This window comes from Lissotriton vulgaris, chromosome 6 (assembly GCF_964263255.1).
Source record: "Lissotriton vulgaris chromosome 6, aLisVul1.2, whole genome shotgun sequence".
NCBI lineage: Eukaryota > Metazoa > Chordata > Amphibia > Caudata > Salamandridae > Lissotriton > Lissotriton vulgaris.
The window spans coordinates 1,557,550,974-1,557,575,629 of NC_141694.1; the positions used below are offsets into that span (position 1 = coordinate 1,557,550,974).

The 24,656-nt window shown below is 45.3% G+C and overlaps 1 protein-coding gene across 3 annotated transcripts in view; it reads right to left on the reverse strand.

Moving 5' to 3' along the window:
* KIF16B (kinesin family member 16B) overlaps positions 1-24,656 on the reverse strand; it is a 1,618,961-nt gene that overhangs the window by 1,126,151 nt on the left and 468,154 nt on the right. For all 3 annotated transcript variants that reach the window (XR_015296683.1, XM_086927730.1, XM_086927729.1), the window contains exon 7: positions 18,200-18,342. Coding sequence is in view for 2 of the 3 variants with exons in the window: in XM_086927730.1 (XP_086783856.1) it covers positions 18,200-18,342 (143 nt within the window). In the remaining variant the exon portion in view is untranslated. The remainder of the gene's footprint in view (positions 1-18,199; positions 18,343-24,656) is intronic.

The window sequence follows — 24,656 nt, forward strand, 5'->3', positions numbered from 1 at the left end:
ATGCTAATCTCACACTCACCACCGGGCAGACCCATCCAGCCTTCCTGGAGCCAGGCTCACCAGCCAGCTCCAGCCAATCACATGCCAGGCATATTTTACATTAATATGCCAACTCCTAGAAGTGGCATTTGTACACAAGACACACTAATGCCACATACATCATTGCGAAGCATTCACTCTCACGAGTTTGCACATATCAAATTCGAACCTGTACACCCCACGCATCAGGAACTACCAGGGACACATACATTCCCCATGCATTCCTATGGGAGGGCAGGCCTATCTCATCACATGCACTCAGAGTGCGCACGCACTTTCCACTGAGACACAGTGAAAGTGCGCAGAACCCAAAAATCGCCATCACCAGGTCACCATTACAAGCAAAAAAGTCTAGGGGTGAACCTGCCAGAAGGGCCAAGTCCAACAACCTAATATTGTGATTAGTGTGTCTTTAACCGAGCTGTTCTCCTTCTACCTCAACCTGAATAGCGGATTCACTTCTTATTTACTCCCTCTCCTGGTGCAGTTTCTACTATAGTTTCTATGTTATTTTTCCTTGGTGAGAGAAGACCTGATGATGATGATCCTATTGGATGGATCACCTGAGACGAGGTTATATTACTAGAGGTTTCTGTTAGCCTATTCAGACTTTTGGCTGGAACTTGAAACTAGGAGTTGGGGGAGGCCGGCTTTTTGATGGATGAAGTAAAATGTAATGTTGCTGGAGGTTCACAAAACAGTTTCTGCTGCTTTCGGAAGAGCGGAAATAGTTTGAGCCAGTCCGAGTTACTACTTAACGCAGGCTCTTTATCTCCATTTCTGATCTCTTGGGCATCTTGAGCGTCTACTTCAGAAGTATCAAGCGGGTGAAGCATAGATATATCCCCAGTACTCTCTAACTCTGTCGTCTTTTCATTATCCAGAATACTGTCCATATTAGCCTGCTTTTCCTCCTCCATCAAGGCATTTGCTTTTAACTCCATTCTGTACTGCGCATTTCTCTGCACTTTGCGTTTCATTTTAGAGACCGGCATGCAAATAGATTTGGCATTTCGCGCTTATCCTTTACTGCTTTGTTCTGCTTAGTACGCATCATGTATGCCCAAGCCCTACTCAACCATTCTAGAGTTGAGGCTTAGAAGCCGCTAACGTGACTTCGATTAAAGTGGGAGGAGGAATTCGGCTGGGCGCTGCATGATAATGAATGGTTCGCTGCGTTGGAGCACCATAAAAAAGTGTTGCGGAGCCAACGTTTCTAAAATATCCAGTTCAACATACTACATCGTGCGTACCTCACAAAGGAACGGCTCAATCGCTTCTTCCCAGCGACACAGTTTGAATGCCTGCGCTGCCACATACCTGACGCCACATTTGTCCATATGTGATGGTCATGCCCCACACTGCAGCCCTACTGGGCAGGAGTGCACGATACTGACATTCACAGGTCTGACTGGCCTCACCACAGTCACAGGTTTGACTGGCCTCGCCACGTGGGAGGCCAGCGCCCTGGGGATCTTTAAACTGAAAAGGCAGAACATGGTGGATACTTGTTTCGCGATACTGGCCCTACTCCTAGCTAAGCGAAGCATCACACTACATTGGCGCTCTTCGAGCGGTCCCCCAATAGCAGCATGGAGGGGGGCGGTAAAGAAATGGGGAGCCGCTGAAAAAGACAAAATTAGGCTGGAGGAGGCGCGACAGCGCCCCATTTCCAGGGAGTGGTCGATGCTCATACACAGCTTTAAAGCAGGTACTGGACACCCCTGCGAATACCCCAACTGCCACTCAGGCGGAGCATGGTCCTGTAGTGCCCCGTGCTGCACAGGAACCTCCAGAGCGGGTCCAACCCCTCCTATCCCCACTGGAACTCCATACTTGTCCCAGTGAGAGAGCACCACCTGGTGCCATTAGAACGGCAAAGGCTAATGCCCTTATTCCCAGTCCTCTTTTTTCCCTCAAGAGTTATTTACCCCAGTTGGTTTGAACCGATGGATTTCGTTCAGCTAAACAGAAGTACAGTAGAGTGCACCAAACAGACCCAGGAATCAAGTAATTCAGAATGAGACCCATCCTCACTAAGCATACATACATTTTTAGGAATATTATGCACACCCGGACAAACAAAAGTCTTGATGTTAATATTTTATAATGGCAATGTAACGCACTGAACGCTAAATAACGGTTATTGAAGATTTAAGGTGTATACCCAGTACGTATAAGGAAAATCTAACAAAAAGATTTACAAAAAAATCACAGAGTTGAGGCTCAGAGCTCCGTGTTGAACGTTAAATTAAAGTTTAAGAATCCCAATTTGCCCCAGGAAACATATTGAATGGACCAGCTGCAGTGGAGTCACCTAAAGTCTCTTTGCCCCCCCCCCCCCCGGCTGTAGCAAGGAGAGTCACCACCGCCCCAGATTCCTCGCTGCAGCCGGTACTCACCTCCCCGCGGCCTGAGTTGAGCTCCTACTTGACTGTTGTAAAACAGCAAAGTCATAAGTAACTTTAAGATCTTGTTGTTCCTCACTCTTAAGCAATTGTATGTGTATATTGGAAATACCTTGTGCATGACATTCATAAATATGCACGAGTAATGTTTTGAGAATCTTTCCTATTACCTCAGAGCAGATCTTCATTGGAACGCACACAAACCAATATCAAGAGTTCAGATTACGGTAACTATTCTTAATAGTTCAGTTAAATGTTTAAGGCATTTATTCATATGTTTATTCACATTTCCACGACTTTCAGGTTACTCCTTTGTAATTATAATACCTATTACCATAATCCTTTAGGAACCAGAGGTCTTGGCAAGGAAAATCCTTGATTCAAGTACTGAGGTCATGGTTCCAACAACAGTGCAGCACAACTGCTTCGCAAAGGCCATCAAGAACCAGAAAAAAGTTATACGCAAAGATCTAAGATTGTCATTGTCTCTTAAGACACACAAGAGTTTGAGGCATTTGGGAATCGTAATTCATTGTCAATGTACTGCAACACAACACATCCTTCTCATGTGTGCAGCCTGAATCCAATTGGTGCCAGCACTCTGGAATGAACACCAGCCTATCCTTTAAAGAAAGCCACTCAGCGCAAGAGCGTTCAAAGTCCTGCTTCCAGGCACACGAACCACGCTAAGTGTGAAGCAATACTTCCAACCCCACTTCCTGAAATTTTCTTTCCTAAAACCATGTTTTTCTTTACCTCAAATTCTGTGAGATCCGAACACTGGGCAAACTTTTATCCTTGAAGCAGGAGCTTTAAATCTTTCCAAAAAGAATTCCTGTCATTGACCGGTGGCAAAAGAACATTAGAGGTATTCACTTATGACACAAGGCACAGAACTGGCTGACCAGATGCGTAACATGCCATGAAATAATGTTAAAACATTATTTATCAAAAGAGCGAACACGAATAAACATGAAGAACAAAAAAATGGCATATACATTGGAGTCATTAACATACTCAGTGGAAAAATAAGTTGCTAGATAACTAACAATAAGTTCAGTGTCCAAACATGTTATTGTCACATTAAAGGAAAACCTGAAACTCCCAAAGAATAAAAGAAAATCACCATAAAAGAGGAAGAAATAGGGTAAAAGATGAAGAAATGGGGTATCAGTGAAAAACAACAGAAATATGCCCACAAGACCAAACTCAGGACTAACTTGAGATAACAAATTATACATAGTGCTGATACCACTGAGATGACACTTGCACATCTTGGAATACAACTGAAGATCTCGAACTAAAGCCAACAGATAGTAGAATATACTATATATACACACCATAATAAACAATAGTTAACTGATCGTCTCAATCAGCACCAATTTGAGAGGTCTCGTCACTTCAATGCCCGATTCAAAAATAGAAATTTTGCAAAAGAGTGCAGTAGGACATTTGTGATCTTTTATTGCTTTAAAGCTAGACTTAAAGCAATTTCTTCTTCCTGACAGCAATAACCCAGCTAAAATCTCAGTAATATATAAATTGTGTCAGGACCTACGTAATACTGTTCTCACTTATGCAGGAACAACTACCTACATTGAATCTGCATACTGTGTAATTAACGTTATGAAGGATCTAGGTTTTACGTTTTTTCCCAGTTGGTGAGGCTTTTTTCCAGTTGTACCTTCGCTCAAGGCCTCCATCCAGCACAATATGACTCAAACTGCAGTCCTTGTTGCTGGCATAACCTAATCCAAACAGAGCTAGGAGCATTTGGTCCCCTGTCCTTCAAAGTTGGAGTTGGTTCCCTCCTCCAAAGCTTTATCAGCACCAAGAGCAATAGAATGGTTGGGTAGGAAACCAAAATGTGGAGAAGTGAAGGGTTATCGCCAGCCAAGGATCATCAGATATAACTTTCCCTTATTCATTATCCGCTGCACTTCCACCACTCTTTATAAAATGTTATCCATCTGTCAGTCTGTTGAAATGATTAGTGACTTTCACAAATGGTTACAAAGGTAAACAATGTTTACCCTGAAACTATTTCCCCGCAGGGAATCACAACGCGTTGTGATTCTGCATACCATTACTCCGCAAGTCGGAACAACGACTTGCAGGGGGTGTGGGGGGTGAGGGTAGGCTTTAAAATTCAAAACCTTCCCTAGAGTCTGCACAGACTGGAGTTAAAATAGTGAATTATACTATTCCAACATCCAGCGCCCCCCCCCGCAAGTCGTTGTTCCGACTTGCGGAGTAGTGGTATGTGGAATCACAAAGCGGGCGTAGTAACAACCGGGTTCTGCTTACCTGCTGGGAAAAAGGCTTCGGGATTTTGACATAGATTCGGTTACAAAGCATATATTTCGTTCCGAAACTTAGCCAAAAGACGATTAGATGAAGTTCAATTTGTGAAGGAGGATTTTTTGCAGACTTGACAGTTCTAAAATTCGGTTAGTGATTACAAAGCTCCAAAAGTGAATTTTTGAGGATGACAAACTCATTTATTTCTAGTGTGGAAATCTCAAGTTACTAGTTTTCTCATGTGCATCAGAAGCACTGATAAGAGCAGTAATTAGAACCCACAAATGAGAAAATGAAACAGAATCATGGAGATACAAATATATTAAAACAAAATGGCAGACCAATATCTCCTCATCTTGTAATATCAGTAGATAGCCACCTAGAACTAAGGGCTTTAAAAGATTGGGCAGTGCGGAATCAGCTTTTCACAAAACACCCCCACAAAGGGTTATAGGACAATGGACCTGCTGTATGAAATTTCTATTTGCAAAAAGCGGCTGTAAATTGCACACCGATTTTTTGCAAGTGGATAGGAATTTTGCAAACTGATCTAGGTAGTAATAAATCGGTTCACAAAATTCCAAATCATACTAGGTCGTATGCTGAGCTACTTCACCAATATCCATAAGTTGATTGTAAATTGTGACTCACTACTATTGGATGTCACCACAGGTGTGGTAGCCTGCTAAGGTCAGTAGACCACCATGTCTGATCACATTCTAAATAAAGTCAACGATTTTTTTTAATGCAGTCTGTTTATTTTAAATGAAAAAGAGCCGCATTTAAAATATTTTTTTATTTGAGAGTTGGCAGTGGTCCTATGGATCATGGTCTACTCTCAAACAAACCATTTTAAAATATTTACAAAGGGAAAGGAGTCTCAAGGAAATTTCCTTTCCATGTGCATATGGGTGAATACCTCCTTTGAGATGTCGGTAAAACATTGTTACATGCCTTAACAAATCGCTATTTTGAATGGACGTCCTAAGCACGCCTCATCAAAATATCAATGTGTTCGATATGTGTTTTTAAACCCCCATTTCGATTCAGTAACAAGTAATTGAATTGAAAAATGGGTTTAGTACATAACAACCCATTTTCGGTCCGTAATTATAGGCACGGTGCCAACAACATGGCTTTGTACATCAAGCCTAATGTTCTCACAACTGATATACACAGGTATGATAAGGATTGCAGCAAACAAGTGGGAAATCAATGCCAAAAGGCAGCTTGATAGGGACGCGATACATCAAAAGTCAATATTTTACTCCAATAAAAACACAATACACACACTGATGGGTACATGCCAAACTCATCAAGATGCAACAAATTGATAAAAAGTCAGTTAACGAATGTAGATAGTAGCAGAAGCGCTGAAAATCATTTAGAAACAAAGCTATATAAACTGGAAAACCAAGAATCTTTTTCTCCAAGAAATATCAAGTATAAATGTGGTGAATACCATTAGGAGACTAAAAAAGTTTAGCTGTTACCATCTTGTAAAGATCAAACGTTCAAGACCATAACATTTTGTATAAAGACGCATTAACCGATAGTACTCATATGTTATAAGCAGATTCTCTGGTGCACTGCTGGTGTTGCTCTTTCAATCAAAAGAATTAGATGACTAGAGTAGCTCAAAATGTTATTAACCCCTCCCATGCTCAAGATGAGCTCAGCTCGTCATGAGCCACGGTTGCGCTGTGCTCATGACGAGCTGAGCTCATCATGACCACCGAACTGCCGCTGCCTAATATTCTAGCGCCTCACTCGCATAGCGCTTCTATTAATTACCTGCCTCTCGCAGCGCGACCTCGCTCAGGCTATTGGGTTCACTATTGGCTTGTCGGCGCATGTATTATCCAGACTACTGCTCAATTTATCATCAGTAATTGTGTTTATTTCACCAGCGCTTGTGATCAGATTGCGCTTACTGTTAACTCGCTGCATTTTTTATTGTTTGTGATACCCCTGCCTGCCTTCCCTCGGACCCTCCATTTTGTTGTTGTTGTTCTCCCCTGACCCGCCCCTCAGCCACACTACCGCCTCCCTGCTGCCCCTCCCACCCACGGTCATCGAGCCTTCCTCTCTCCCAGCCTAACTGTGACCACCTGGACCTGCTTCCGGAAGGTCGCTCCACCACGCTCCTCCTGTGCCTCAGCTGCTATCGTTTTCTGTGCTTCCCTGGTATCGTTTTCAGCGCGCTGATCACTGAACTGCCGCTGCCTAATATTCTAGCGCCTCACTCGCATAGCGCTTCTATTAATTACCTGCCTCTCGCAGCGCGACCTCGCTCAGGCTATTGGGTTCACTATTGGCTTGTCGGCGCATGTATTATCCAGACTACTGCTCAATTTATCATCAGTAATTGTGTTTATTTCACCAGCGCTTGTGCTCAGATTGCGCTTACTGTTAACTCGCTGCATTTTTTATTGTTTGTGATACCCCTGCCTGCCTTCCCTCGGACCCTCCATTTTGTTGTTGTTGTTCTCCCCTGACCCGCCCCTCAGCCACACTACCGCCTCCCTGCTGCCCCTCCCACGCTCCGCCCCCTCCACTGTCCATTAATGTCAGATGGTCCCACGCGCTACGTACACGCCGAAGGTGCGCCAAAGGTAAGCCCGTCTACGCCCGTCCGCGCCTGGACCGCGCCCAGCGCCAGACCCCCTGGCCCTCGCATTGCCCAGCCCTCCCGCATTACCTACGATACCACCACCCTCCTAGCCCTTAACCCCGGCCGCTCCCCCAACTGCGTCCAAGCCGCTCCTGGACACACCCATGGACCTTTCTCATGCTACTCCTGCAAATTCATCGGCACCGACAACAACTCCGCTACGATCACACCACAGATTCCCGACCCTAACCACCTACAATGCATCTTGCTCAACACCCGATCGGTCCACAGGCACGCCATTGACATCTGGAATCTACTAGACACCATCTCTCCGGACGTCGCCTTCCTAACAGAAACATGGATGAACGCCTCTTCCGCCCCAGACATCACCATTGCCATCCCAGAAGATTATAAGATCATACGCAAGGACCGTACCGGCCACACAGGAGGAGGAATCGCTATCGTCCATAAGAAATCCATCCACATCTCAACCAGCTCTGACGTCAATCTTGCCAACTCTGAACACCTTCACTTCCAGATCCACATCGACCCCAAGACCACACTCAGAGGCACCCTCCTTTACAGACCTCCAGGACCCCGCGCACAATTTAGTGAGGACATCACGGACTTCATCACTCCACATGCGCTCCCCTCCAAAGATTACATCCTTCTGGGAGACCTCGATTTTCACCTTGAAAAGAACAACGACCACAACTCCACCACCCTTTTGGACAACCTCGCCAACCTCGGACTTAAACAACTGGTCACTTCCCCCACCCACATCGCAGGTCACACACTCGACCCTATCTTCACCTCCAGCAATCATGTCTCCTTCAGCCACACTACGGCTCCCCTCTGGACTGACCACAGCTGTGTTCACTTTACCTACAACAAGCCCAAACCCAACAACCACCCCCAACCAACTCTGCAAAGAAACTGGAACAAAATCACCATCGACCAGATCTCCTCATCGCTTCTTCTAAACCCCCCAGCCCACTCCTCAAACCCAGACCAAGCCGCCACCAACCTCACCCTATGGTTATCCAACAGCGCCGACATCCTAGCACCACTGAAAAAACGACAAAGCAAACTTGGCAGCAAGAAGGCCTCCTGGTTCAACGATAATCTTAAGAAATCCAAGAAACTCTGCTGCTCCCTTGAGAAGGCCTGGAAAAAAGACCCAACCACCAGCACCAAGGACGCTTTCAAAAACGCCACCCGCATACACCACCAACTGATCCGAAAGGCCAAGAAAACCGCCTTCAAGGACCGACTAGATAACAACGCCCACAACAGCAAGGAACTTTTCAACATCGTCAAGGAATTTACCAATCCCTCGGCCAACTCTAACGACATCACCCCCTCTCAAGCCCTCTGCGACTCCCTAGCCTCATTCTTCCACAACAAAATTGCAGACATCCACAACAGCTTCGACAACCAACCCGGAGACCAACCCACCCAACCATCTGCTGGACCTTCACCCCCCTCGAACATCCTTAATGACTGGAACCCAATCTCCACTGAGGACACCATCCGCCTGATGAACTCCATCCACTCAGGATCCCCCACAGACCCATGCCCTCACCACATCTTCAACAAAGCAGACTCCATCATAGCACCGCACCTCCGAGACGTCATCAACTGCTCCTTCAACTCAGCCACCTTCCCGGAAAGCTGGAAACACGCTGAACTCAGCGCCCTTCTGAAAAAACCCACAGCGGACCCCACCGAACTCAAAAACTACCTCCCCATCTCGCTCCTTCCATTCCCGGCCAAAGTCATCGAGAAAGCTGTCAACAACCAGCTCGCCGCCTTCCTCGAAGCCAACAAATCCCTCGACTCCTCACAGTCCGGCTTCTGAGCAAAACACAGCACTGAGACCGCCCTCATCGCAGCAACAGACGACATTCGAACTCTACTGGACAATGGAGACACAGTCGCCCTCATCCTCCTCGACCTCTCCGCAGCCTTCGACACAGTCTGCCATAGCACCCTTCTACAGCGCCTCAGAAACATCGGAATCCAAGGAAAAGCACTAGAATGGATCACCTCGTTCCTCACCGGAAGAACCCAGAGAGTCCGCCTTCCACCATTCAAGTCAGAGGCCACTGAAGTCATCTGCGGCGTACCACAAGGATCTTCACTCAGCCCCACCCTTTTCAACGTATACATGAGCCCGCTCGCGGCCATCGCCCGCCAACAGAACCTCAACATCATCTCCTACGCGGATGACACTCAACTGATCCTATCACTCACCAATGACCCCAGCACCGCCAGAACTAACCTACACGAATGAATGAATGAAGTAGCCGAATGGATGAAACACAGCCATCTGAAACTGAACTCAGATAAAACAGAAGTCCTCATCTTAGGTACCTCCCCCTCTGCATGGGACGACTCTTGGTGGCCAGAAGCCCTTGGAAAAGCACCCATCCCGACAGACCACACACGGAACCTGGGCGTCATCCTGGATTCCTCACTTTCGATGAACAGACAAGTCAACGCCGTCTCTTCATCCTGCTTCAACATTCTTCGCATGCTCAAAAAAACATTTCGTAGGATCCCCACCGAAACTAGGAAAACGGTCACCCACGCTCTGGTCACGAGCCGACTGGACTATGGAAACACCCTCTACACCGGTACTACCGCTAAACTCCAGAAAAAACTCCAACGAATCCAAAACGCCTCAGCCAGGCTCATATTAGACATCCCGCGTAAAGAACATATCTCTGGTCACCTGAAAAACCTCCACTGGCTTCCCGTCAATAAGAGGATCACTTTCCGGCTCCTAACCCACGCACACAAAGCACTCTACGAAATCGGACCAGAATGCCTCAACACACGACTGTCCTTCTACACCCCCTCCCGCCAGCTACGATCATCCAACCAAGCCCTTGCCACTGTACCTCGCATCAACAAAACCACCATGGGAGGTAGATCCTTCTCCTACCTGGCAGCTAAAATATGGAACTCACTTCCCACTTACCTTCGCCTTACCCAGAACCACCTAGCATTCAGAAAGCAACTAAAAACGTGGATATTTGACAAGTAATTCCCCACCCCTCCTCAAGCGCCTTGAGACCCTCTGGGTATGTAGCGCGCTATATAAATTCTCTGACTTGACTTGACTTGACTTGCTGAACGTTCCACAAAAACGGGTATGGTGATGACGAGCTGAGCTCGTCATGAGCACAGCGCCACCGTGTTGCATGACGAGCCGAGCCCGTCATGAGCACCGGGGCGCTGTGAGTGGCCCCCCTCCCCCAGCACAGTGGGGGAATTACCCCTGCGGCAAAGAGGTTAAGTCCAATGAAAATATTTTACATTGTCATCAGTGACTCCACAACATACATCAAAATTCTATCAAACTGACGAATCATTGTTGAAGGTATACTGAGGTCTGCTAGTCTGAAATTGAAACCAACACTAGTGCTAAGGCAACATCAGCCGCGAGCAACCAACACGTTTGGGGTTTAAGCTCAGCTCCAACTAAAAAGAAGTCACATTGACCGCGCAGCCCTATCTTTCTAAGACGCCAATTGGCCTAACTCCTTCCCCTCCTGATGCTACAGAGCCGTACACCAAGGGGGAGCCCTCAACAGCTACAGATGTCCTGACAGCAAAAAGCTGACATCCTATCTAGTAGGGGAGGAACACTAGGCTGATGTTCCCTCTATGTCTCCATGCTCAACTGTTATTGGAGTCACTGACTATATCTCGCAAAATCTACCAGCCAAGGGAGTTGTATTTAACATCACTGTTTTTGGGAGCTTGAGAAAATAGTGGGTTATTTTTTCAGCAAACATGCCTATAAGTGGGTGGAAAGGTCATACGCCTGCCTCAAAAGGAGATGAGAAGTAGCACTGCGAGTAGGCAAGCGGTTTCCTGCTTTTGGAGGTGAACAGTAATGGTTTGATGAAAGCAGTAGAAAAGAAGGAAAATACAACAACCCATCCAAGAATTAAAGAATGCCATTGGATCAACCATTAGAGGGCAAATAATGAGAAAACTGCAAAATGAAAGTCAACCTTCAAAGATATCACTATGATCCATTAACTCTTTTAATTAGACCCATCACATTCTCTGTTAATGCACAACTGTGTATAAAAGCAAAACTGCTACATCAATCAACTAACAAAAGATTCCACTTTCAATCCGACTAGCAGCAGTTTTAAAAATATATCTTTAAAAAGTCCAAATGTGTGAAGTGCAATAATTCAATATGCCATGTTCTTAGTGCAGGGGTAACTGTGTTTGAAGCAAACGCCGGACCAAACAAAATACTTCCTGCTTAGAATTCATAATGAATGAAAAGAAATTTAATCTGGCATGATATAAATGTATACCACACTTTTTTTTATTATTATTTATTACTTTTGGCACAAGTGACAACTATTAGTCAGTCATCAAAACTACAAATCACTTTAAAAAATGAATAAACTAGAAATGGCTGGGCAAACTGTCAAATGGGACACCTCTGTGGAACGGCTCAGGTTGCGAGACTGGTTGGTTTTAAATCCTGGGATCTCATCAGGATGTCTCACTTGGGTGATGTGTGGGAAGATGTGCAAATTAATTCGTTTGAACAACTCGCACTGACCACCTGCAGAGATCCCACATATTCAGAGATCTCCAGCTCTGCCATACAATCTCTACAAATCGTGACAATTTGACTGATATCACCAGATTAACCCTCCTGAGGCCAAATTTACCTCTGTGGTACAATGGAATTTCCAGACTGTTTCGGCCCCTTGTCCTTAACTCCCGAACCCACTGGGCAAGATAAAGGCAGCCTCGGAGTGTGAATTGGGAAAGCTATACAAGTAGTGGCAGGACACATGGCTGCTGGTGCGGACCCTGGATATCCCCTCAAAGAAATATAGTTTAACTACCTGCACAGTACATGCTATAGTTCCCTGATTGGGTATAGAGGAAGGTAAGAGCCAGTAGCCCAGACTGCAGAAGGATATGAAATCCTACTAGCCATATTTTATGACATGATATAGAAGTGACCACGTATCTAATTATAATGACAATTGGTACGCAAAACATAGACCAGGCCCGTACACAAGCCTTATACCCTCGATCCTAATGTTGCCATCATGGGTATGATGGAAGGTTGGTCCTTCTCCAGGGTGCAGAGAATGCTTGTGGGGTTTGGCTTATTGATTTTAAAGAGTGATACTACATGCCACTGAAGTCAGACTGAAACTCTTTGAGGGAATGGAGGAGAAGCATGGACAAGTGTATGGCGTCAGAGCAGACAGTGCATAACTGGAGAGGATGAGAAAAGAAATATAGGTATATTTAAGGCTTGTGGACTTCTGGTCATGGTTTGATATAACTTCATCTGTGGCCCCTGGGGCCTACTGTACTCATTATGCATGTAATTACAACAACAACAACAAAAATCCCGAAACGTATAACTGCTGATTCAGTCTTTTAGTATCAGTTTCATTTGGATCTAGGTCATTGTGATATTTTGTCATTAAAATGAATAACAAATAATATTTTTCTTTTAAGAAAATTAAAGTATTGGTATTGGTATTTATATTTATAGAGCGCAATTATCACCTGCAGGTCTCTAAGCACTGTAGAAGGAGAGAAAAAACGGAACCTAGCCTCCCAGCACAGGGACAGAGATTAATCCGACCCCAACGCCTCTTGGCAAAGAACCGTTTTCAACTTCTTCCTGAATGGAAGAAGAGCGAGCTCTTTGCGCACAATCTCTGGTAGTTTGTTCCATAAAGGGGCAATGGCAGTTGAAAAAGCTCTGCCCCCTTTGGTAGCCAGCCTAAAACGCGGACGCTTCAGCAGGCAAGCCTCTGAGGACCGTAGAGGCCGAATGGGAGTGTAGAGAGCTAGACGATCTTTTACATACTGTGGGGCTTGGCCGTGAATGGCCTTATGGGCAATGCAAAGGCCCTTAAACTTGGCTCTCTCCCTCACCGGGAGCCAGTGCATGTGCTTTCTTGGGAAATTTAAAAATCAGCCTGGCCACGTCGTTCATGGTAACCTGGAGCCGACTCAGTAACTTCTCCGGAAGGCCGATGTAAAGGGTGTTACCATAGTCCAAGCGAGAAATTATCATCGCTGACACGATCAGTCTAAGAGTGGAGAAACTCAAAAGGGGGGCTAGCTTGCGGAACTGTCTCATCAGGCCTGTGCAGGCTCCCACTACTGCAGACACCTGCTGGGACATAGACAGATCAGCATCTATTTTAATTCCAAGGCTCTTCACAACCAAGGCTGGGACTGGGCTAACGCGCAGCTCCTGCGGCCAGAAAAGGTTACTCCACGGATTGAGCGCGGTGGCAATGGCCAAGACCTCAGTCTTATCCGGATTGATTTTCAGAAAGTTAGACGTCATCAGTTGGTAATGAATTTGAGGATGTTTTGGGTCTTCACTTGGGCAGCTGATGAATTATCAATATGGATGATAAGCTGTGTATCATCCGCGTAGTTGTAGATCTGGCAGTAAATGGAGTTGAGAGCACCTATCAGTGGCTGCAGATAGGCATTAAAGAGAAGAGGGGACAAGGCTGATCTCTGCGGGACACCACAAGAGAGTCTACCCAAGGTCGATGTATGGGATGCCAACTGCACTCTCTGGGTCCTACTGCTAAGGAAAGATGTAAGACATTTGAATGCCGTGCCCTGGACTCCAAGATCATATAACCGCGACAAAAGAAGCTTATGGTTTACCATATCAAATGCCGCGGATAAATCCAGTAGAACTAGGGCACACAGCCTCTTCTTGTCCGCTTGAAGCCTAAGATCATCAAGCACTGCCAGCATCACCGTTTCAGTGCTATGGTGGGCCCTGAAGCCTGCCTGATTGTACCTTAGGATGTTATTGCTTTCAAAGAAATGCGAAAGAGATTTCAACACATGGAGCTCCAGCACCTTTGACAAAAAAGGAAGCTGGGAGATGGGTCAATTTTTTTTTTTTTTCGCATCTGCACCCGGCTTCTCGCCGGGACCATGCCGAAAGTCAAGGATTGATTCAGGAGTGACAACACCTCTTCCTCCAACCCGTGAAACGCCATCTTAAAAATGGAGGGTGGACACAGATCTGCCGAGGAGCCAGACTTGGTCTGTTCCACTAGATGAAACAAGGAATCTCCCGTCAGAGTCGGAAAGACGGTGAGCGGCGGTACAGACAAGGGTCCGAAGGGATAGGCGGCAAAGAACAGGGTACAATGGAGGTGGTGGCAATTACCTCTAGTAGGTTCTTGACTTTGTCAAAAAAGAATGACTGCAACTGGTTGCAGTCCTCTAGACTATGCACTGGCCTCACCATCTCTGTTTGCCTCAATTCGGAGAGTACCCGAAAGGTTTCCTTTTGGATATCTTGGGTCGAGGCGATCCGAGTTTTCAAAAAATTCCGCTTTCCTAGCAAGGATAGCTTTTTTATAGGCCCCCCAGCCCTAGTAGATACACCCTATGGGCGTCTTGATCATAGAATTTCCGCCTTGCTCTCTCCTGCTGACGGAAACATTGCTTCAGGGCTCTTAGCTGATCGTTGAACCAGGGGGCTCCCTTGCCCTTGTCTCTAATTAGAACTCTCTGCATGGGTGCCACTCTATCTAGGGCCTGCTTCAGCCGAGTTGCAAGGGTGATACTAGCGGCATCCGGATTACCCTCAATAAAATATGAGGCCGCTGTATTCTTTAAAGTATAGACCAGCTCCGCATCTTCGATATTCTTCCAGTTTCGTACTTCCTTCTATTCAGGGGCAGTGTTGGGTCCCTGCCTCATCGGAGGCAGCTGGCCACTAATCAAGTGATGGTCTGACCAGACACAGGGACTAACGTCTATTGGCTGGACAAAGGAATGTGAATCCCAAACCAGGTCCAACGTGTGTCCCTTCACATGAGTGGGGACTTGTACCACCTGCTTAAGATCAAGCGAGGTCAGAGCTTCATTAAGTTGAGCAGCCTTACTATCCAAGGGGAGCTGATCCCAATGGAAGTTAAAGTCTCCCAAAATCAGTAGGCATTGGTAGCAGGTGCGCAAGTCACAAACCAGTTCAATAAAGGCCTTCACAAACTTATGAGAAGTGTACGGGGGTCGGTATATAATCAAGATGGCTAAACACGAGACTGGCGAACAAAACTTCGCCCCCAGCACCTCCGCCCCTTCGATGCTTTCGGCGCAAATTATTTCGGCCCTTAGCTCCTTATTGTATAGCATTGCCACTCCGCCCCCTCTTGTGCCGCCCGGTCTATTATGATAGACGGCTGCATAGTTTGGCGGCAGGGAGGCAACAATATCCGGGGTAGAGGACTCCTCAAGCCAAGTTTCCGAGATGCCGAGGAGATCCACGGTGTTATCCTGTAGAAGGGAGAATACCTCGAGGTTATGTTTTTGAAGGGAGCGGGTATTAGGAGAGGCTACCCTAATTCCTCGTGCTGCAACATTTCCAGGAACCTGGACGCGAGGTGCTTTCGTCCTAACAGCAGTGTTTCCCCACTGGGATTTTAACAGCTTGTGAGAACTGAAGGTGTCAATAGTGACGCCTGTAAGAGGCACCGAGATATGGGCCAAACTCTGCAGGACGTCCGGGCTATACCGAAGCCGGGGGACAGGGGTCCTGGCCCCCGGCCCCGGTCGGGCACGGACGGGCGCAGACGGGCTTGCCTTTGGCGCTGCTTCGGCGCGCCATCGGCGCCACTGTTGTGCGCGTCCGCTGCGCGTCCTTGCTGGCCTCATTTTAAATCCCCTAACTTGGAACAAAGACTAGAGCGCTAATCGCGCTATCCCCAAAGCCTGCTGCCTGTGGGTGGCGGTGGCGCGAGCGTGTCCCTCCGATCCCCCCAAGCGCCTAACTCGGCTGGGATGTCGGGCGGGATTCAGCTGGAAAAGTGCATGCAGGTAGGGTGCAGGGTAATTTTAAAACAGCAAAATGTTATTTTTTTTTAAACAGAACACGAGCTACACACTCCCGGCTTCCGCCTCAGGAGCTGATCACCAACTACTGAAAATATGAGTAGGGTTTGGCAATAACCATTTGACAGAGTTCTAATGTACTTTTTAGGTCTCGCATGCGCTGCATAGGAAAAAGACCTTTAGTCATCGGCAAAGCTTTGTGGGCAAAAACGGCCAAGCATTGCATTGCTTTGAATGGCAACGCGAGAACGTTTGGCGATTCCCTTGCGGTAGCGAGCTTTGGCGCCATGTGTTAGCAATTAAAGCTCCTGCCGCTGCTCGCTCCCGCAAGGGAAACGCATGATCTCGCACTCCCTCCAACCCTCCCACTTGTTTACCGAGCATCGCAGGCGCCATATGTTCTTTCACAGCTGCAAGCACATGGCAGCACAAGCACGAGTGCTTGTTTAACTTTGCGGTGGATTTAAGGATACTATTTACTAATATACTTTTAATAGAAACTAAAGCCCCATTCACATTGGTGAGAAGTCATTCTATATTAGGAACATCTACTACAAGACCTTATTGTAAAAAATGAATCATGCAAATTTGAACGATGTCACAATTATTTTAAACACACTAAAAACTTTGACTGATTACACCGTTTAAAGTAAGTTATACTGATATAAAACAATTTACATTTTTGCGACAATTGGTAGCACCACATACGGAAATACAAATTCAACTTTTTTGCATAGGTAAGTGATATATTATAACCTGCTGTCGTTCAGAAACAGGAAGTCAAGCAGTTTTACACTCCGAAAGCTCTGCTCACAGTCTAGTCTTTTACTGGAATTCTCCGCTGTAAACAGATATGTAAATATCTACAACAAATGAGACAGCGCCTGGGCCACATTAGCAGCCATTTTAGGATCAGGCTGTCTAATTATGTCGTATTCAGCAAGAACTGAAGGAACTAAGCCTGACCTTCGTATCGTGGCCTCACAGACAGTCTCACCCATGTGCACGTGTGGTGATTGGTGTCATGGCTGTCGCTGCTACAGTTCGTGTTTGGCCCCGCACCTTGCTCACAGCAGGTAGAACAGGGAGCAGGGGTCTCTTTGGTTCAGCTCCTGATAACATCCCCCGCGGACTGAGGCCAGAGAGGTTACGATAGTTGTTGCATGGCGCTGAGGATGCCACTACGCAAGAGGGGCAAAGTCTAGCCCCAGCGGACCGCTGCATGCTGCTGTTCCCGGCCAGGGTAGCCAGCACCCGGGCATGGTGGGAGGGGGAGCCTTGCGGTACCCTTCAGTATGTGAGATGTTAACAACCGCAGAGCAGGTCTACGATCTGCTGCACCTTTGCCAGCACGGACCTGAGAACAGCTGGACAGGCCAGTTTATTGCCAGCCTGCCCTCTACGTTTCCTCATTGGCAGCCGCCGAACGACTCGGCCAAGAGCAGCCTGAGGTGAGCCCAGTGAGATAACCGGAATGTAAGGATTGACACATGAATTAAGTGACCGCGGAAGGTATAAAAGCGCGATTTGGGCTTCAAGGGCAACAAGCATTGGCGTAGCCAATAGGTCTTGCCTTTGGGACCTTATAAGTGTTTAGCCATGCAACAGTTAATGTTATTGCACCAAGGATATTGTGTTGGATAACTAAACACTTATAAGGTCCCAAAATGCGAGACCTATTGGCTATGCCAGTGCTGGTTTCCTTTTGACAACATCCTTGTAGAGAACAACAAACAGCTGTAATTGCTACTACAGAAAAACATTCATCACACATGCTGCTCTAATTAAAGCGGAACAACACTTGAAGCACACCCCCTTCCTGTTCTATTAATGGCAGGAACATTAATTAGTTCTCACAGGGCCCTGATTGGCAGCTGCACATTTCAATTAGCAATCAAACGGTGTCATGAAAAATGTGATTAAAGTCCGTTTCGCTAATGCCTACCTGAGTGAAGTTGATAGTAAAAATGGCATGGGACCGGCTGCTGACGTCATTCATGCCAGTCGCAGCCGTGGTGCGATTGATGTTTCCTGCATCCATAAGCTCTTCAACATCCCCGTAGTTCTGAACTAAGTGCTTGGACAAATCTGCAAGTCACATAGGAAATGTAAAACTGCGCAAACGCGGTTACCTTACTTTAACATGGCACATTTATATCAAAGTCAGCATATATAAAACAGAAGTCAGACACAAAACCATAGGGCAGCGCAAGATATCCACTGATTAACTTATTTAATGTCGTTTTTTGGGGTGGCAGATATGCACTAGCACTACATAAAGTTCCTGGTGACCCCTATATATTACACAAACGGTAAGATCAACTGAGTAGTTAGGGTAAGGTCTGCTTTCCATAGAAAATGCATTTTCTGGTTTGCTAATATGTTTGGCGTTGTTCGATGAATCGATACGTTTAATTAAACAGCATTAGTGTCTTTCATGGAATGTGTGTTTGATGCAGCCAGGACTCGAAAGTTGCAGTGGGGGACAGGTGAAAAAAAATTAGTTTTAAATGTCAATTGACAGGAATGTTTGCTCTCCTTTACGACAAAAACTGCTGCACAAAAGTATACCCAACCTGGCAAGAATTCACATATCAGAACTTTACTCAAACTAGTGTCTTTTTGAGTCTGGCCTTTGAGGTAGCTTTAGCTATCGCGCCAGGCTATTAATTTTCCCACCAAAAACATAAATATACATAACGGCACAAATTTTTTGTTAGTCCGCTTCATCCATTTTCTTTTCAAATTTTGACAATGGGTCAGCCCACTTTACCCCCTGGCTCCCTTCACACTGCAAAAAGCCAGTGCACATTGTTCACATGCGCCTAAAAGTACTTCCTTTCCTTTCAGTGAAACGGAACATTTATTTTATTTCTTATATAAACTTAAATTCTGACTATTTCTTTGACTGCTTTTATTTTGAGCTGTGTTATAAGATTTTAAGTGACACTAACATTTTAGCTGCCTGCAATTTGAGTGCTTGGTTAGGTAACGATTTATTCTTGGATATTTAAAAAATAATAAAAAGCGTGGCTTATCTGAAAGTTTGTTCAAAGACATCACTAGTAAAACAGCTGCATTGGTGAATATTTTTTTATTTTACATTTTTCAACCAAAGTGTATGGTTTTAGTGGCAGCTGGTTTTCTTTTTTCCTTTTTGTTTTTGGTGCGTAGGCTCATAATAAAAAGGAAAAAATTAAGAGCAATGGGCAGTATAACTGGCTTTGCCAGTGCCGATTTAGTTTTGCTACAGAAAGCTTTAGCTACCTGCATTATCAGAACTCACCAATTATTTGGAAAAAGCACATTAAAAACGAAGAGAGAGTGTGGGGCTTCGGCTCAGTCCCTTTCAGCCACTGCCTTTCATTGATTTTTCTCAGTTTGTCATCGTTTTACTTGTCTGTCCATCAAGATCAAAGATGTTGTGATAATTACAGTGCTCCTTTTGTGTTCCGATTGTGTTACGTTTAAGAAGCATCAAGAAGTCCATTTGTTACAGGTCAAAATGCAGTGCTTAAACTGCCACAGTCAGGCTACACAGGGAAGACCTGAATTCCTGTTTACACTGCCATTGTAGTGGATGGCACAATAGGTGTTACAGTTCACTACTGGCATTTAACTCGCAGGCCCTGGGTACATTTTGCATCATATACTAGGCACTTATAGGCAAGTTAAATATACCAACGAGGAATATGTAAATGTGCCTATGTTTAACAGGGGAGTACATGAACTTGACTATTGGTTAGCAGGGTTAACATGCAAAGATTTAACAGCAGCAAAAATATAAGGGGTCTAGAGAAAGGCGAAAAATGCAGGGTGACCATGCAGAAAAGCTGGATTCCTACAGTGTTATTATACGACCCGTACAGTTCTCTTGCTAGCCGTCACTACTAAATACTTCATTAACCACCATCCCTCTTCAACAATTTGCTTATTATAAAAACCATCCACTTTCTACTCCAACCAACGCTAAGCCTTTATAAACTAAACCATTGTTTATCTCAATACAAACTCTATGAAACCAATTACAAGACCCTTACACTATTAGTTCAAGCATACTAAATAACTACCAATGTCAGGCTGTCAAATCTTTTTACTTCTATACATTTTAGCTTACTGGTTTGCTATATCTAATCACTGTTCTTTCGGAATACTTTTCCACTACCTTTCAGAAACGTACCCTTGTAATAGGTACCCGTGGGCCCACGAGCATTGTGACCAGAGAGTCTCAAAGGGCTGTAGCATGTATTGTGCCACCCTGAGACCCCGCACCAAATACATAAACACAGCCACTGCAGCCTGCGTGTTTTGGTGCAGCTAAAAGTGAAGAGTCGACCTGGTACACATCCCTGTGTGCCAGGCCTGCCAGCACTGCAAGAGGCATAGGCAAATCACCCCTACAACAGCCTTACAGCCCTAAGGCAGGGTGCACTAAGCCTCTTGTGAGGGCATAATTGCATGAGCAGATATGCCCATATAGTGTCTAAGTCCATTCTTAGGGCTTATAAGTGCATAGTGAAGCCATACTGAGTGAATGGACTTGGAGTAAGTCAATAACAACTCCACAGCTCCATGAAGGCTTCACTGAATCCCAAGATGTTTGGTACTGAGCATCTCAATTATTGAGCCAATACTGATGCCAGTGTTGGATTCATTAATAAATGCACTCAGAAGGCACCTCAGAGGTGACACGTTTCGGACACCTCCAAAGTGGGAGCCTTGTCCTCTTGTGGGTCAGAATCAAAGCCTGCTCTGGGTGGAGGTGCTCCACACATACCCCCAAGCAAGAACAGCATTCAGGGGGGGAGGGGGTGGGGAGTCTCAAAATCTTCCTTCCCTTTTCTATGCTAGCCTGGGCCTCTCCAGCTAGTGGAGATGCCCAGCCCCTTGACCAAACCCCACTATCAGCGGCAAGGTAGGCTGTAAAATTAGTAAGCAGAAGAGGTGTGTCCCCTCTCAGCCAGGACCACCCCTTAGGTGTCCTAAGCTTAAATGCCACCCCCTTTGAAAATCCTCCATACTAGTCTGTGAGGATTTCTGCCAATAGGATTAGGGGCATGCCCTCTCCCCAAATGGAGAGGACATACAAAGGATGTAGTCACCCTAAAGGTAAGTACTACATGCCACACCTGTAACACCCCTAAATTGAGTATTTAGGGACACCCCTGAACTTTGATCCTCAGATTCCTGGCAACCAAGAGAATATGAAGTACCAAAGCGCCGTACCAGCAGTATAGACTCGAGACAACTGACTTGACCCCAGCCCTACCAGCATGTCTGCAAACCGCAAAGAAACCTGCGTCAAAAAGAGACTCGTGCAGCAGGCACAGCAGGCTCAACAACCCTGGGATGACTGCCTGCCTTCTCTAAAGGCCAAGAACTCCTGAGGACAGCGTTCCTATCAACAAAGAAACCAACAAGAGCTCCAGTGCCCTGCTGAACCGGCTAGCGTGACCTCTAGCCCTACCTCTGCACGAGACTTCTCCGGCCTGAGTCGAAATGGCCCACCAGTCCTAAAAGGCTTCCCCAGCAGCCATGAGCTCGATTCCACGCCAAAGTGACATCTCCTGGACCTCACGGCGATGCCTGAAGCCTCAATACAAAGGACCCACTATCGGCTCCGGTAAGGATCTTCCAATCTCAAAGGACACCCCTGTACCGCAGCCCCAGGCCTTGAGGAGCCCGAACGATGGTGCCCTTCAACATCCCACCTTACCTCCAGAGCCACTTCTTCGAGCTTCCTGATCTGAGCTTGCAGACTTTGTTTGAAATGTTTATTCTCCATTGATTTGCATTGGGTGCTGATGCGGTTTTGGCACTCTACACCTGGCCGCCTCTGTACTGCTGAGGGGGTGTATTGGGTGCTACTTCGTGCCCCCCCCCCCTCCCAGTGCTGGTGCTAGCCCCCAAAGATTGACCCCTAACTCCGGTTTTACCAACCTGCAACCAGCACTTTTTTGCATGCTCCCAGTCTCAATTGACTAACATTGGGCCCCAGTGACCCAGTTTGAACCTCTGCACTCGGCCACCCCAGGGCCGCTGGTGGTGCAGTCTCTACATGTATCTGACCCTTGCCCAGTGTTGGTCCTAAAACCCGAACATTGGAATTGTAAATTGAGTACTTACCTGTGAAATTACAACAGTGTTTTTCCTCCATAGGTGTCCACTTTTTATACTTAAAAACTGTGATTTTACAAAACGTATTTTACTGCAACTAAGTATCTTTGGTTCGACGTAATACTATATACAAAGTAATATTTTTACAAACAATTGGTCTCAGATTTAGTCATTGAGTGTGTGTAATAATTTTTTGATTGAGTAATGTTTAACACAGCCTTCTGATAAGCCTAACTGCTCGACCACACTACCATAAAAGAGAGCATTAGTATTATCTACTTAGCCTCGGTAAAGCCGCTAGGGGATCAACTGTACTCTGTGCACACCATACCTTACTTTGGTATAGTCACCTTACTACACCATCGTGTACAGCTTGAAGACCAGCCTATCCCGCCAAGTTTCTGCGATGAAAGTGTATCCCGTATCGTAGATGACAGTTTTATGAGCAATCCAGTAGAATTATGATGATCTTTATCCAATGATGGGTGTTTTCCACATGACAAAAGTTGTATTGAGGTGTGCAAGAAGTTCTCAGTGGATGTGGCATAGACAATGTGCTTATTGAGGATGAAATCTTTGGAAGCAAAACTGTCTAGTCAGTATTGAGTGGAACTCATTATATTTGTTCGTTTAAGGTATGATCATCATATCTGAGGCTACAGAAACATTGCGTTGGAATGCTTTCTGAAACAAGAACGACAAATTAAGTTTTGCATATCTTATCTCAGAAGTAAGCAAGGTCATTCAAAAGAAAAATTATTGCAAAGCCAGGCAATGTTCAATATACTCAGTTCAAAATCAGAACACCAAGTATGTAGAGTTTGTCATAGAACGTGAAGAGAAATCAGAATTTTGCAACTAGTGGGGAAATGTTTTATACCCCTACAGAAAATGTATCCAAAGACATTTTATAATGAAAGACATGGAGGGAAGGTTCACTACTGTGGCTCCAGGTATGAAACTGGAACAGACAATCCAGAGAGGACTTGAAAAGCTTCAAGGGAATTGTTGTTAAGACACTTAAAAGTGAATATGTTGCTCAATGGCAACTAGTTCACCATGAAGTCCTTTAAATTTGTAATATTTTCAGAGAGATGACAAATTCAAAATTAATGGACCACCATGAAACTGTTCCTCACTACGAGCTTGTGCGAAAGTAAGGGGGGCATTTCAATAAACACGTTGAGTTTTCTTCATTTCATGGAGCAGCAATGAAACCCCTCTGAAATGACTGAGCCTGTGAGACTACACAACTTTATGATCAAACAATATGTGGATAAGAATATAAAGATACGTCTACTAGATGTCCTGGAACATGGATAAGAACTATACACAGAAGTGAAGCAGGATAGATTCGTATTGAAAGAGAAAAAGCTGTTAGACAATCACTGAAGCAAAACTTCCACATTGCCATAGTAAGGGTTTCATCCAACCAGCCACTAAAAAAACAGGTTAGTAAAAACAACTCCTGCAAGCACATAGAAAGATGGATGTAGCAAAGGAAAGGAGTGAATGTATCAAGGACATTCTGTCGCATAAACTTCTTCCAACAAACGCATTATTTGAGGAAGATGCTGCAACCAACCAGTGAATTCGTACAAGAGCTTGTAAAAAACCTTTCACATGAAGAATTTCAGTTTGAAAAGGTGTCGTCACTGAAAACTGCTGCTCTTGAAGACTATGTCACAATTGCAAATGGTCAAGATTTCATCAATGCAAAACGTCTGCGAGGTCATTCAGACTGTTCTACAGCTGTCAAAGTCAGTGAGCATCATACAAGAACTGCACACTGTCTTTCATCGTTATCTTGAACTATCTGTCAAAGAAAGTGAGAGAATCAGACGAATGTCTACTAGTGGAACAATTGACCTTATCTATATCAAAAATTCGACACCTATACCTGTGCAACTTAAATTCTGGTCATCAACATCAAACAAGATGAACTTGGAGATGCTAACTCGTCAAAACATTGATGATGCTTCAGTGAACTCTGAATTTCTAATTATTGCAAGTGCAACAAATCTTAATGAGGAGTTGGTGTCTGCACAGATATATTCAAAAGGTACGGGCGATATTGTTCAAGAACCTAACAGTAAATTGGAGAAAGCGGACCTTTGTGTTGTGCCACATGTTGAGTAGGTTGTTCGAAATGGTTCCAATCGAGTCATAGTACTGTCAAATGGCACACTTGTTGTTATTGTGTTACTTAGATTTGTTGTAATGTTCGTAAGTCAAGAATTGTCAAAGTTATGGATACATCAAAAAACAGGCAAGAAACGACACAA